This window comes from Mastigoproctus giganteus, chromosome 9 (genome assembly GCF_048544385.1).
Source record: "Mastigoproctus giganteus isolate SK-2022 chromosome 9, ASM4854438v1, whole genome shotgun sequence".
NCBI classification, from domain to species: Eukaryota; Metazoa; Arthropoda; class Arachnida; order Uropygi; family Thelyphonidae; genus Mastigoproctus; species Mastigoproctus giganteus.
Genome location: NC_143583.1, coordinates 166,754,916 through 166,770,748, shown reverse-complemented (window position 1 = coordinate 166,770,748; position 15,833 = coordinate 166,754,916). Strand labels below are relative to the sequence as shown.

General features: G+C 36.2%; 1 protein-coding gene across 2 annotated transcripts in view; it reads left to right on the top strand.

The window, feature by feature from the left end:
- The window catches only part of LOC150080870 (flotillin-1-like), a 321,558-nt gene that overhangs the window by 209,249 nt on the left and 96,476 nt on the right, over positions 1-15,833 (top strand). For both annotated transcript variants that reach the window (XM_090380967.1, XM_090380968.1), the window contains exon 9: positions 5,716-5,761. In XM_090380967.1, the coding sequence (XP_090237093.1) occupies positions 5,716-5,761 (46 nt within the window). The remainder of the gene's footprint in view (positions 1-5,715; positions 5,762-15,833) is intronic.

Below are 15,833 nucleotides of genomic sequence, written 5' to 3'. Positions count from 1 at the left end.
TTCTGAGAAACTCTTACACAAGCCTTTTGATACATTGTTTCACACATCTGAAAAGTGTGAAACAATGTATCTATGACATCTGGAAACTATTAAACGGACCTATCCTCTTACCCTTCATGCGGTGAAAAGGGAAGGTTCTAAAGAGCCTTAAAGCAACCCGAGATCCTCTCTCTCTATACGTACGGTCACCATTTTTGTGAATTTGGAAATGAGGCGGTAAAACAAACGAGGGAACGTGAGAGAAAAGAAACGTTAGGATTTTTGTGAAAAGAAAGTGTGGCAGAGTTAACAGTAATTCCATTTATCCGAACACTGTTATTACTCAGTCATCATTATTTAATCCAAGAACTTGCATTTGCCTCTGTGACTGGGGGCCTCCTTGAATTTGAGGCCCTAGGCAGCTGCCTAGCTGGCCTATACCTAAGGCCGGGCCTGCCTGAACCTGAACTCCACTTGGATAACTATCCTCTTCCAATAGCCAATAGTATTTGTCTCTTAGGCATAATTTTTGACAGCAAGTTAAACTAACTAAACACATTGAACATCTACGGACTGTTTTTCAAAAAAAAAAAAAAAAGCGAATGAATGAACATACTCAGCAATAACCTGTGGGGGCAGATCTTTACACCTTTGTTCACTTATATAGATCCATAATCAGATCAAACCTGGACTGTGGTGTGCCTGTCTAGGAAGAATATTCTATCCCACCCCAACCATATTCATCTCTTAGAATATTCAATCATATTCAGCTCTAGGTGCTTTCAGGACATCTCCAGTGCAGAGTCTCTTTGTATGCACTGCTTCTCTGAATATTAAGAGAAAGATGTTATTACTGAACTATGCAACCAAGATCTGAACCCATTCTTCCCATCCTAATTGGCCAATACTTAAAGCTCCACAGTTTACAACCTTTTATAGAAAGAAACCACAGGCAACTCAGCATGCTGGTATGAAGTTAAAGGAACTAATAGAAAATTGGAATACACCCTTCAGTAAAGTCCTCCAAGGGTCTGTAGATCCAGACTTTTCATTGTCTGCCATCTTGCTGTCTTGTGACAGTTATTTCCACCTCTGCAACAGACATTAACATCCAACAGCTACAAATTACTCATACACAGTATTTTCCTGACTTCACTAAAATATATACTGATGGATCAAAGTCTTAAGAGTTGAATGGGTGCGGCAGTGGCATTACCATTTATGACATTACCATTTCTGTATCACTTCCCACAGAACATAGTAGTTCCACTGAATTATTATATGCCATTAAGCTTGTGCTAGAAAATATTTTCTATCTCTCAATCCAAACGAGCATAGTATACACAGGTTCACAAAGTGCCCTATTAGCCATGCAAGACACTTCCCCACCTACTCATCCATTACTGAAGCTTATCAGAACATAGTTAATTCGTGTCAGAGAGCTTTCTTCTGCTGTTATTCCAGTTTGGCATGGGATCCAGGCCAAACTGGAATAACAGGAAGTGAAATCTCAGATGATGCTGCCAAACATCCATCCAGCACAGCCCAAGTGAATTTTCTAGTACAATTCACTATGCTAGATCAATACTGTCGGAATCCATGCTGATAATCATTGTTCAGATGGAATGTTTCTAGATAGTTACAAAGGTAGCAATTAATGGGTTTCTCCATCACTTTAGAAAGAATAGAAGTGAGTACAGTGGAACGGTAATTGGTTGGACTGTTTGTTGCCCCTTTTAGGAATTGGCTATATACAGTGAAACTTCCCTTTAACGGACATCCATGGGGAACGAAAATGTGTCCATTAGAGAGAAGTGTCCGCTAACAAGAAGTCTGAGGGAGAAAAAAAAAGAAAGAAAGAAAGAAAAAAAAAATCATTAAACGTTTAATGTAAAATTAAATTAAAATATATACAGATTTTGAACAATATTTTTGTAAATAATATACAATTACATACACAAGAGATAAATAAAAATTGCTAAACGTTTAATGTAAAATTAAATTAAATTATATACAGATTTTGCACAATATTTTTGTAAATAATATACATACAATTGTGCTATGCATATTATGATTTTATCTTAAGAAAAATACATACAGTAATCACTTATTTTCTTCTGCACCTTCTTCCAGCTGATAATTTTGTTTTCAACATTTGTTTGGAGTGAAGAAACCATCGAAAGTCCTTCAGTGCCTTCTTCAGCGGCAAAAAAAACATTTTTAAACGATTGATTTGTATGAACGCTTCTTCTATTTTCATTGGTGGTTCGTCGTTAATATGTTCTTCGACAGAATGACCTCCTTCCATTTCTTCATCCTCATGAGGAACTTCTTGAAAAATATCGATGATAATGTCGTTGATATCTAGAGCACCATCTTCTGTAGTGAGGTTCGAGTCTATATCTTTGTAGCCAGGGTGACTTGTAGCGGAAGTATCGTACATTATCAATAGATGTTGAAGTTCTTGTTCTTCTTGGTGCTCCACATTGCTGTTCACAACTTCAATTTTTGCGTTTGAAAAGCCAGACTTTACAAAACAGTTCAGGACAGTTTGTTTTCTAATTGCATTTACTGAAGAGGAAATCCATTGAATCGCATATAAGATGCTGAGTTTCTTTGCAAGGTCACTCGCACATGTTACATCGTTCATGTTTGCAATGAGATGTCTTAAAACACGTTTTCTGTAGTGAAGTTTAAAATTTTTTGTTATCCCTTGATCCAAGGGCTGACACTGCAGATGTGTTTGAAAAACAATTTGAATGTTGGACAATTCAATGTGCGGGTGAGATGCAGCATTATCCATGAAAAGAATAATTTTTCTGTTTTGACGAATCATGTTTTTGGTTAAAGTGACTTATCCATTCGCTCATGATATCTCGTGTCATCCACGCTTTTTTATTAGACTTCCAGTCATCATTCAAAAGATTCAACTTTATGCCCTTGAAACAACGAGGATTTTGTGGTTTTCCTATAACAAGAGGTTGTTCAAAGTCTCCCAGCATATTTGTCACAATAGTACGGTCAAGCATTCCTTAGAAATTTTTCTGCCCTGGCACTTTTCATTTTTTAGACTCATTGTTTTTTCAGGAAGAGCTTTAAAAAACAACCCTGTTTTGTCACAGTTGTAAATATTCTTAGCTTCAAAATCACGACATAAATTTTTCAATTACGGTCCACCCTGTTACAACCCCAGTATCAACAGATCCACCTTCACCACTTACGGTTTTCCAAGAAATTTTATGACGAATTTTGAACTTGTCTAGCCATCCCACAGAAGCTTTGAACTCATTTACTCCCATAGATTTCGCAACCTCCAAAGCCTTTTCCCTAATAATAGGCCCATTAATGGGAATTTTTTTAGCACGTTCGTGACAAAACCACTCATACGTAACATTGTCAATTTGAAGTCCAACAGTTTTCGGGAATGATTTTTGATCCTGATCATTTCCGTGTTGCCAAAATTGTTTGAGCAGTTCATCTTTTTTCTTTAGGATGTCGTTTACCTGTGTCTTCCTGATTTTAAATTTTGCAGCGAGATTGCGAACACTATTTTTTTTTGCCGATCATACGCATTAATGAGTTCGACTTTATCTTTTAAAATTAAATGTTTATGATAAGACATTGTGCACTTCACACGACACTGAACAAAACTGAAAACTGAAAATGAAAAGACGAAAGGCCAACAAAATCCCCCCCCTGCACACACCGAATTCATCAGAAGTTTTACACGTGCCTTAATATTCTCGAAAAAGGGTTTAGAACCACGACGTAAACCTTGATAAAATTCAGAGAATCGGAAATAGAAAATAAACACACGATTGAGGCAATACGTGGAAGAAAAGTTCCTAGAAAAAGGGCCATAAGCTCGCCCGCTGTCTGTTATTGGGAGATCAAATTAAGTGCTAATCTAAACGAAACAGTGCAGATTGCCTGTCCACGTCCGTTACAGAGAATATCCGCTAGACAGAAGCTGCAAACACGTTAAAACCAATAGAGGTGAGTTGGGGAATTTGAAAATGTCCATTGTAGAGAGATGTCCGTTAACGAGAGGTGTCCGTTAGGAGAAGTTTCACTGTATTAACAAATTTCCAAGCAGAAGAAAAAACACCAGTGGAATAAGAAAGTGTAAAAAGGTGACACAGAACTGGTGCAAGCTCAGAAGCACAGGTTTTGAGATCAAGTGAAGAAATACCATCAGGACCTTGTGCTTTATTGGCCTCAAGACTAAAATTTTTCTGACATCCCTTTGATGGGAGACCACTGGAGTCATTGAATGGAATGTACTGGGAATGGTAGGAGGTGGTTTACCAAGATCATCAATACAAAAGTTAGAGGCAAATAAATATGCTAGCAGGTGGGCTTTATCTTTTGCTGAAATGGCAATAGAGCCATTTTGACAGAGGCGCAATTAGAGATGGGCAGAAGTTGACCTGTAGCTTTGGCAAGAGACCAGAATGCTCGACTACCATTTGGACAAGAAGAAAGTTTTCTATTGTTAGGCTGTCGAAAATCTAGTTTTGAGCAATTAATATCTGCTTTACAATTGTTGCCAGCTTCAGTTTAGGTGGAAAAGGAACCTGAAGATTTGGATGCAAGCCAGTTGTTGATAGGCAACATTCTTGAACTGTCTTAGTGCATTTATTTGAAAACCAAGATAGACCAAGGACAAGATTTTAAGGTGGAGTGTGAAATAAAATGCCTACAGGAATAATTTTACTGATGTAATCTGAACAAACATTGACAAAAGATTTACAACAGTAATCCCACCAAGGAAAAGAAGCTTTAGAAATCTTGCAGAAATCTCCCCGATCATCCCATTTTGCATTCTTGTAATACCAAACAACAACAGGTAGAGAATGTCCACAAGAGAGGCTCCATTGGAGAAGAGACCATCATCAACTTGTGATTTGAGGTGTGTAGAGGACCGCTCACCTCAACCGTATACTTGGAAAACATCAATCATACTGCTCGATGGAAGATTTTTGGGGGTTGCCAGTGCTTGAAGTGGTGAAACATGGGTTTGCCAATTCAACCTCCAATCTGCATCAAGCCTCCAATAAGCACAGTGGTGGTATTGCACTGGTTGATGAGAGTCATCTACCATCTAGTATTGCCTGGTAACACTGAGGGCTGGCATTTCTCTATGTGGTATGGATGACACACCTAGCTCTCTACTTATATTGGTTCCACCTGAGTGGTCACCTTTAGTATACATCGGTGCTGTATTTCAGGACTCGTATTTGTGGGTTGTATCTAGGGTTACTGATAGGTCCACCCTTGTTAAAGATAAGCAGAGATTTGGTTGTTGAAGAATGACCAGATTTCATCAAAATTCAGTCCACTTGACTGAAGGGTTACCTGAATATCAGGTCCATCAGTATTTTAGACTATCAGAAAGCAAGCACAACTTTTCATACCTGAGAGAATGTCTGTGACAACCTCAAGGGCTAATATGCAAAGAAAATTTGTTCCTTTTATTCTGTATTTTTAACAGCCACATCCATTTTAAAAAAGGATGTGTGGCAGATAATGATAAAAATAAACTTTGTACCATTCCCAGCTAGTGGACCCAAAGGAATAGTGTGATTCCTCCCACCCCCAGTATGAACAATTGAGAAACAGTGCATTACTTCACCTTTTTGGGTTCAGTGATGGTCAGTATTTTATTGCCTTGTGAGTTTAATCAATATTCCATATTAATATGAATTTTTTCAATTTGTTATCTCTGAATTTCAGAAATCGTGTCATCATGGAAGCAGAAGCCGAAGCAGAAGCTCTGCGGGTATGTATGTTTCTGAATTATCTGGTTTCTTGCTTAAACAATTTTAATAGATGCTTATGACTTCTCAAATAATACGTACTTAGTCAGTGCTGCTCTTTCATATATCTATTCTGGAAAATGTCAGGTTCAGAGGACTGGGCTGTTGTGGAAAAACAAGCTTAATACAGATAGTCTCAATTTATGTCGTGGACGTGTTTCTATGAAAGTGATGCATATACTAATGTTGGTGCTACATGGTCATCTTTACTGGGACTGGGGAGCTTTGTTTACAGTCACTCTTTGAAGAATCTGCATTTAACCTTTTTGAATTTATCTTGGCCACATATTTCTTTATATTCAAAACATTTTTCCATGCTGGTAATTTTTGCCTTTGTTCAGAATAACACAATCAACGAAGAAGGGGAAAAAATCCTTACCTTTGACTTGTGGATATTATACCTCCCACTGATATCATTTATCCGTGTAAACTTTATTAAGAAAATAAAATGCTGTTTCTTCCTTTGGCACTAAATTACATCATTGCTAAAAGCTTTCATAATTTAGTTCCAGTCTGTTTCAAATTAACAATATTTTAACCACTGCTGTTTACACATGAAATAAAAAGCAAAAAACCCTCAGCATTGCTTACAAAACATCATGGTAGAAACAAAAAAAGTGATGCATTTCAACACACACACACACACACACACACACACACACACACACACAGTGACTTCTTAATTTACACGAGGGTTATGTTCCAGAATGGACAATTTAAATTCATGCATAATGTAAACAATCACCAAAAAAAAAAAAAAGTGATAATAAGCCTATGAGAATAACTCACGTATCTAGTCTAGCTAAGTTAACCTTAGCAGTACATACCATTTGTTTTCTTTAGTTAGAAGACTGGGTACTCTAAAGATAATGATGAGCAACATTCAGTACAATACAAACAATAATTAAGAGAGAGAGAGAGAGAGAGAGAGAGAGAGAGAGAGAGAGAGAGAGAGAGATTGGGGTGGAGGCTGGCCTTAGGCAGATTCTTGAGAGGGGATTGTCATAGTCAGATTCCGTTCCCTCGGATTTGGACTAAATAGGTGGGTGGGGGGGTGTTACGCTAACCCAGGAGGTGGAAGGTTTACTTGACTGCTCCCTTGAGTGCTTGAAAAAGGAATCCAGAGTTAGTTGCTTTGCATGTTGCCCCTTCTCACGCAACAACTCATAGTAGCAACCAAGTTCTAAGGTAACTTTACATTGCACTTTAGAATTTCGTTCAAGATTAGGGTCTTTATCAGCTGACAGATTTAGGCCTTCATCTATACAATTTCGATATTCCTTTCACTGTCAGTCTCCATTCTCCTTTAACCTCTGAGCTTTCACTTGCTGCTGTTGCCTCCTCTTGAATGTGATGCTGCTCTAGTGCAAACAGATCTTAATTTGAAAATTCTTGATGATGCAAATCAATTAAATCATTGACATCATTGCCTCTACTTCAGTGAAAACTTATCTTTTTAATGAATTTCAAGCATTTGCCTTTAGTTTGTGCATAATCTCCATCGGTACAAGAGCCTTCGAATGCTGCACCAGCTTAAAAAATAAATAATAAAATAAAATAATAAAAATAATAATAAGTAGAAAAAAATTAATAAGAGAAAAGGAAATGGACAACTTATGCATTTCCCTCTTCCCATTAGAATTTACCTAAGATCTAGACATAACTTATGCCATGACCTTTGAATACAGTTATATGGAACTTCACGCTTCAGCATCAATGAATTTTAAGGCATCTTTTATATTGAAGGCTTGCAAATATTGCTGCATACTCATCTGTTTATGGTCAGTCTTGTCAATTTCATCAGCCAGAATGCACTTTAAATGCTGAGTCTTAAAAGATTTAATCATATGTTGATCCATAGGCTGGAGTATTGAGGTTGTATTAACTGGGGAAAAAATATACAATCTTGATATTGGAACAGTCATCAGTAATACTAGGTAGATAGCTTGTGAAGTTATCAAGAGTAAGTAAGATGTTGAATGTAATTCCTTCTGCTTTGCAATACACTTCCAAGTCTGGTCATAACTGAGATCATGTCTGAAAATAGTCATCCACCCTTTAGGGTTTAAGTACCAGTACACGGGCATGTATAACCTGTCATAATCTTTAAGGACATGAGGGTTTTCGTAGTGGTAAATGCACCCATGTTTCAGTTTATGACCCTCCATATTAGCACCAAACAGAAGTGTTAACCAATCTTTTGCCACCTTAAAGTCAGGTGCAGTCTTTTCAGAAATGGAAATATAAGCGTGATCAGGCATTTTTTCCCAATATAAACCTGTTTCGTTGAGGTTGAATATTTGTTTGGGTATGTAGCCCGTCTTTCGTGATGCTTTCTGTAAATACGGTTGCTACACATTATTTCAAATTTGTGTCATTTAAAGATGTGTAAAGTAAGAAGTCACTGTATTAGTTTTTTGTGTAATAACCAATTCTGTTTTTGTTATTATCAGCAGCTTCTAATTCTACAAGAAGTACATTAGAAGCCCAGAAGTAAAGTTACCTTTCTGTTCTTTTTTCCTTTTCTCAACTAAAAACTAATCCAACTAACCTGATGTGGTTACAAAGGAACTGGATGCAAAAAATAATTTTGATATCATATATTTTGATTTCAGAAAAGCTTTTGACACCGTTGCGCATGGAAAACTATTGTACAAATTGGAGCAGAATGGTATTAAGGGTAAGTTGTTACAATGGATAAAAGGATGGTTGAGTGGGAGAAGACAGAGGGTGGTAATTAATGGGTGCTGCTCTTTGTGGACTAATGTTATTAGTAGAGTCCCACAGGGTTTGGTGTTGGGTCCTCTGTTGTTCTGTATATTTATCAATGATATTGATGAAGGTATATCAAACTTAGTGTCGAAGTTTGCAGATGATATAAAGGTTGGCAGGGTTGTTAATTGACAGTAAAAGCAGTGTGCTACTGCAACAGGATCTAGATAATTTTGGCAGATGGGCTAAGAAGTGGCAACTGAAGTTTAACCTTGACAAATGCAAAGTACTGCATATGGGTAGAAGTAACCCCAGAGAAACGTACCAATTGTGTTGTACTACACTTAAGGTGGTAGAAAATAAAAAAGACCTGGGAGTAATTGTGCAGTGAGATATGAAGTTTTCTGAGCAATGCAGACATGCTGCCAGGGCAGGTCATGGGGTTTTGCCAGTGATATATAGGAATTTTGCTAGCAGGGAAAAGGAGGCAATTGTCCCTCTGTATAAGGCAGTGGTCAGGCCACGCCTTGAGTACTGCATACAGGTCTGGAGGCCTCATTTTAGGAAGGATGTAGACTTGCTTGAGCGTGTACAGAGAAGGGCAACAAGATTGGTAAGGGGAATGAAGGGATCCTCTTACCAAGAGAGGCTTAAGTTCTGCAAATTGCAGTGGCTGGAGACTAGGCACATGCAAGGTGATCTGATTGAGGTGTATAAGGCCTTGAATGGGTTGAGCACGCTGAATTCTGATGGGATCCTTCCACTTGTTCAAATTACGAACCTAAGGGGGCATAAATTCAAATTAAGAAAAGACAGATGTAGAATAGATTGCGGAAATTTGCCTTTAGCCAGCTGGTGGTTAATTGCTGGAACAAACTTCCATCTGTCGTTGTGGTAGTTGATAGGTTAAATAAATTTAAGTAGAAACTGGACAGGCATTTGGAGGAAATGGTGTGATTTTTTTTTTTTTTTTTTTTTGGCTGATGCTGCATAAGCTCATACAGTTACTTTCTTGCATCACATGCCACTACTGCTACCTTTCCCAACAGCCTGGTCACTGGTTGCCATTATTCCTTCCTTGATGTGGCGGAGCCACTTGGGTGGTAAAGCCGCCCCCCCCCCAGGGCTAAAGGAGCAAATGTAGATACAAACGAATATCCACCACTACAGCCGAAGAGATCCCAATTTAGATACAGCCATGAAACTGACCATGAGCTGTCTTTCCCAAATAAACTTAAAACTGATCTGAATAACCAGGAGCTCCCACCAGCTTTCCTGATAATACACTTCTGTTAACTCATCCAGTGGAAAAACCTTATCTTTTCATGTTACTGAGATGTCTAGAGAATGCACCAGGATCACCAAAAATGATCAAAAGGCCTCAGTCAGGTGGTCTTCTGATACAGACGACTCAGCCCAGAATGCTTACTATAAAGCTTACGTTGTTAAGTGGAATCCCAGTTTGTTTCTCCACATGCCACACTAAACTCCTCCAAGGAAGTTAAGTGAATGGGGCCTGTTAAACTGTTCAGAAGATGAAATAGCCCAAGAGTTACAAGATCAGAAAGTGACACAAGTTCCTATATGCAACACCATCTTGACCTTAAATTTACTGAATTTGATGACCTTGTTGAAGAAGGATACTTAAATTGCCATGTCTGTCTGTACATCCCTAACCCTTTGTGAAGTTACAAATGTAAGAAGTTTGGACACTCCCAGGAAGTTTTCTGGAGTGATATCACTTGTGCAAACTGTGAATCTAAGAATCATGCACATACTGAAAGTACTGCTACATCTCCACAATGACCTAATTGCAAGGGTAAGCATCCTGCTTTCTTAAAAGTATGTGATCTTTGGAAACTAGGAGGGAAAAAATTCAAAAATATAAGATTGAAAATAAACTAACCTACCAAGAAGTGAGAAAACAAGTAAAATGAATTTTGGTTGTGTATACATATGCATCCACCAGTCTGAATTATCAGAAACTAGCAACAAAGAGATGTCAGATTCAACTGATACGTCAATTGTGGAAAATGGGCAAGAGCTATATTTTCAAACATTCCCCAATCTTCAAGGCCACATCCCAAATCTCAGATTATCTAAATATAATATAACTATCATTTCTGTATACACCCCTTGCCACAACATCCATGCACTACCAAAGACCTAGAGAACTTGTAGCACAAATACTCCTTCGTGTTTATTGGGCGATTTTAATAGGCACCATTAAAATCACACAATGAAACCATGAGTTATTTGCTTATGGGGGTGTGCACATATGGATAGAAGAGGGCAGAACATAAAAGCCTTACATAATTCTTGAAACTTTAGTATTAGTAATGGCAAATGATGCAAGAAAGCAAAGTTAATACAGCATCAACAAAAAAAAAACAAAAAAAAAAAAAAAAACACCAAAAAACCATACTTTTTCCATTTCACCTATCCATCTCCTCCACCAGTTAGTCTGGTTCGTCTTTGAATTTATTCAGGCTATCCATTTGCATGACATCAGGTGGAAGTTTTTTCCAGCAATCAAACACCCATTGGCAAAAGGCAAACTTCCACACATCTATTCTGCAACCATCCTACCTCAATTTGAATTTATGCCCCCTTATGTGTGTAGTCTGAGCAAGAGTTAGAATCCTATCAGCATTGAGCTTGCTCAATCCATTCAAAATCTCAAACACCTCAGTCATCAGATTGTCTTATAATGGGGGATTTTAATTTCCCAGATTTTGACTGGAACTTGTGGGTTGGTCATTCACACACTAGCAAGGCTTTTGTGGATTTATTGGATGATTGTTTTTTACAGCAGCAGCATGTTTGGGAGGCAACCAAAGCGAGTAATACTCTTGATCCAATTATTAGTAGCAATTCTTCATGCACTAAGAATCTGCAGATAAAGGGAACCATTAGGTTGCTGTTATCACAGTGTGCTGATGTGGAATTTACTCAAAGTTAACTACCATCAGGGGTAAAGGGAAGGGGTTTTGCTTTCATAAAGGTGGCTATGGAGGTCTGAGACAGTTTTTAAAGTCTATACAGTCAGACCAACTGATGATGTTACCAACAGCAAATTCTAAGTGGGAAGCATTCAAACAATTAATCTTGGAAGCTACTAGGCTTTTCATACCAACTAAGAAATATTGTTCAAGGTTTAGGCCCATTTGGATGTCAAATGAACTAATGAGACATGTGGCAGAGAAGAAAAATGCATGGGATAAATATAAATTAACAGGTGACACAGAAACCCATGGAAGATATAAGCTGGTCTGTAATCAAGTCACAAAGGAGGTTAGACAGGCAAAGACAGGCTACGCGAAATCTTTGGCAAAGGATGCAAAGAAAAACAGCAAAGAGTTCTTTACTTATGTAAACTCTAGAAGGAAGGGGACGAATCAGATTGGTCCACTTGATATCGATGGTTCAACTGTTGATGATCCTGCTCAGGTAGCTAACAAACTAAATGAATATTTTGCATCGACATTCACACATGAGGAGTTATTCAGCGAGGGAAATGCCAGAGGTGTATTAAACTGTGGTAGTGAGTTAAATGATTTTTTAATAACTGAGAGCAAAGTGGAGGAAAAATTGTTGAAGACAAAGAGAAAAAAGGCACCTGGGGTGGATGAGATCTATCCAGTTATATTTACGGAGGCGCAGCAAAATGAAGTAAGCAAACCCTTAGCCATAATTATGAGAGCTTCCTTGGACTCAGGGGAGGTACTCATGGACTGGAGATGTGCAAATGTGACCCCAATTCACAAAGGAAGATCAAAGGGGGACACAAGTAATTAGAGACCTGTAAGTTTGATTTCTGTTCCGGGAAATTAATAGAGGCACTGGTTAAAGAAGCACTGCAGGAGCATCTAGACCAACATTTCTCAACTTTTTTGCCACGTGACCCAACATATTTGTTTGTAATTGTACTGCGACTCAAATGTTTATAATATAAAATTAAAAACCTGGTAGACTGGAATCACTGTACATTACATAAATAAATAAAATTATGCATATTTGACAATAACTTCTACATGTGAAAAGTAACATTCAGTTCATTTCTACTGAGAGTTGTTCAGCCGAATTTCGATTTATAACGAATACTTCAATTTCATTTTTTATTATTTAAATTCAACTATGGAAAAATGTAAGACTAACGATTTTAAATAAAACAGGCTGTTTCAAAATCATAAAAATCACTAAAATAGTTTGAATTATATTTATTAAAAACTCTAAAAAAAAAAAAAAGGAACAAAATAATACAAGATAATATTTAATGACTGTTGTTGTTGTTTATCCTCAATTAATTTATTAATTCTTACTTCAATAGAATTAGTTAATGCTATTTTCTCATTGTTGAACTTATGTCGAGTCGGTTTATGAACTTATTTTTCGTAACAACCATTGTTGAAAATCCACTTTCAGCCAAATAAGTTGTTGCAAATGGAAGTAACAATTTTATTGCCTTTTCACTCAGAGTCCGATATTCTTTTTCAATTTGTAACCAAAATTTAGGTAAATTATTCTGGTTTTCTTTAAACTTTATTTCCAATAAAGTTGATAATTCAATTAAATTTTCCGTTGATAATTCAATTAAATTTTCTTCTTCTGATAGAGATAAATTATTTGATTGACAGTGTTGAAAAGGATTTATTACCCACATATTGCCCAAACGAATATCTCCTGTAGGTAGGAAATATTGAATGAACTTTTCTTTTAATTTTAATAAATCATTTTGTATAACTTGATGTATATCCAAAATTTCCTTCTGAGTTATAATGTTGTCCTCAACCATTTGTAAGAATGATGGAAACATATCAAAACAATCCTTTTTAACTTTGTTTAACCAGAGGTCAAGTTTTTTAACAAATAAAAAGATTGGTCTGATTTCTTTGCATTGTCAAATTTAAATCGTTCATTAACGAAAATATGTCAGCTAGATAGGCAACTTTAGCACGCCACAAATTACTTTTAAAATATTCACTTAATGTTGACTTCTGGTCATTTAAAAATATTTCAACTTCTACTTGAAGTTCGAATAATCATTTCAGAACTTTTCCTCTTGAAAGCCATCTTATATGAGAATGTAACAATACCTGTTTATGGGCTGAACCCATTTCTTCACATATTATATTAAAAATATGGCTGTTTACTGCACTCTTTCGAATTTGGGTTAACTGTTTGTACACACTGATTTAAAATGTCATGTAAATCTTCACTCATATCTTTCGTAGCTAATTGTTTCCAATGAAGAAAATAGTGAGTTGTTATTAAATCTGGATGAGCAATTTTCTTTGTGTTTCTAAACCCCTATGCTTTCCTGTCATTGCCAGAGCCCCATCAGTACAAATCCCTATACAACTATTCCAAGAAATGTTTTTTGTTTGGAAACACGAATTGATGTTTTTAAAAATTTCTTCTGATGTTACTGAAGACTTAATTTCAAAGAACATAGTAATTCTTCCTATATATCTTTACATGTAAAATCGATATATCTGGTGTAAACCAATATTATTGCATCATGTCTGTCGATTCCTCTAATTAAATTGCATAATACTAGGATTTTTGTATTTTTTCCACCAACTGTAATTCAAGGTCATCAGACAAATCGCTTATCCATCATGCACTGTAGTGTCATTTGACATGAGAATGCAGTTTATTTTTGCTTCATATTCTTTGCCAAATAATGCACTACAAATGTTTTTCATGCAAGGCTTTAATAACATTTTTCCAATAGTATACGTTTTCTTGCATTTAGCAATATGAAAGGCTGCCAAATAAGAACATTTCAAGAATTTTTTGTCTGTAGAAACAGATTTTGTCAAATTGGATCGAGTTGTTTTTAATTCATCACGTTTTCTTAAAAAGAAATCTGTAGGTTTATCTTTATATTGGCTATGATTTGTTTCCAAATGTCTTAATAGTTTATTAATTTTGAATGAAGAGTTGGTCAATACATTTCCACAGATAACACATTGTGGTATATCTATTCCATTTTCTTTTATGTAGGTGAAACCATGATTAATATATTTCTCTTGATAATTATAAATAAAACTCTTGTTTTGTTTTTTTTTGTTACTGGTTCACTTAAAGTACTAGACATTTCTGCATTTTTCTTATCTGAATTAGTTTCTTGAGAATTTTCTTTTTCTTTTATTCCAAAAAAAATGAGATAATTTGACTTGTTTACTCATTATTAAACAAGGTATATAATTGAAGAAAAAAAAAAGACAAAACTTAAAAAGAATTTTAAATTGTTTCCTATTGAAAATTTACTAAAAGTTTTCATTGTGATGAATTAATCACATACAACGAAATAAAAATATTAATTTAAGAGTTAAATGAAAATTTGAAAAACAAAAAACTAAAAATTTAATATTACCGAATCTCAGCAAAATACAAAATACGCTAATATCATTGAACGCATATCGCAATGGACCGCGGTTCAGCTGTTTGGGAAATCGAGGCACCAAATGAAGGACGGATTTCACAATCCGTCCTTCATCAAAGTCCGATAAATCCTTCATTTTACCCATCACGCTTGGAATTTTATTACTTACTGAATTGCTGATACCTTATCTATGCTAGGTAGGTCGACTAACTGTGCACTCTCGTACCTCACGTGGTCAAACAGGTCGCATTCACTTTTCTTAAGGATGGTCATAATTCAGTGATCACTCGTGTATATAGGCAAGATCATAAAACTACAACAACTGCCCATGGTGGAGTCGCCATTTTGTTCAACTCTAATATCAGTGGTGATATTCAAATTATTTAACAACCATTACTCTAAGATAAAATTATGTGTAGGGAATGCAGGTAATCAAAAATAAGAAAAACAAACTAATGTCAAGAAAAAGAAACAAATTTTGATTAACCTAAATGATATTGAAATAAACATAATTTTTAGCCAACAGTGTTGTACAACACATTCTAATAATTTCCAAATCATTCATTCATATTGGGAAATTGTTTTTGATGCCTTTTCTTTGACATGATTAGTGCTTGCTAGATAATGTCCCTGCCTGAGCCATGATTTGACATAAGGAATTGCATCAAATTCTTCCAGCGATTTTTTTTTTTTTTTTTTTTTTATTATGAAAAACCCCAAACACGAAAGGTATCAAAACCTATAGTACTTAGTACCGTGCATGGGTTGATGGAGAAATGTGGGGGGAGGGGGATGCCGGAAACTTTGCTCTAGAGACTAAACATCGGTTTCACCACTTCAAGCCTCCAATAAGCAAAGTGGTGGTATTTCACCGGTTGATGAAAGTCATCTACCACCTACAATTGATGGTCATTAGGTGGCTTGTTGTTTCC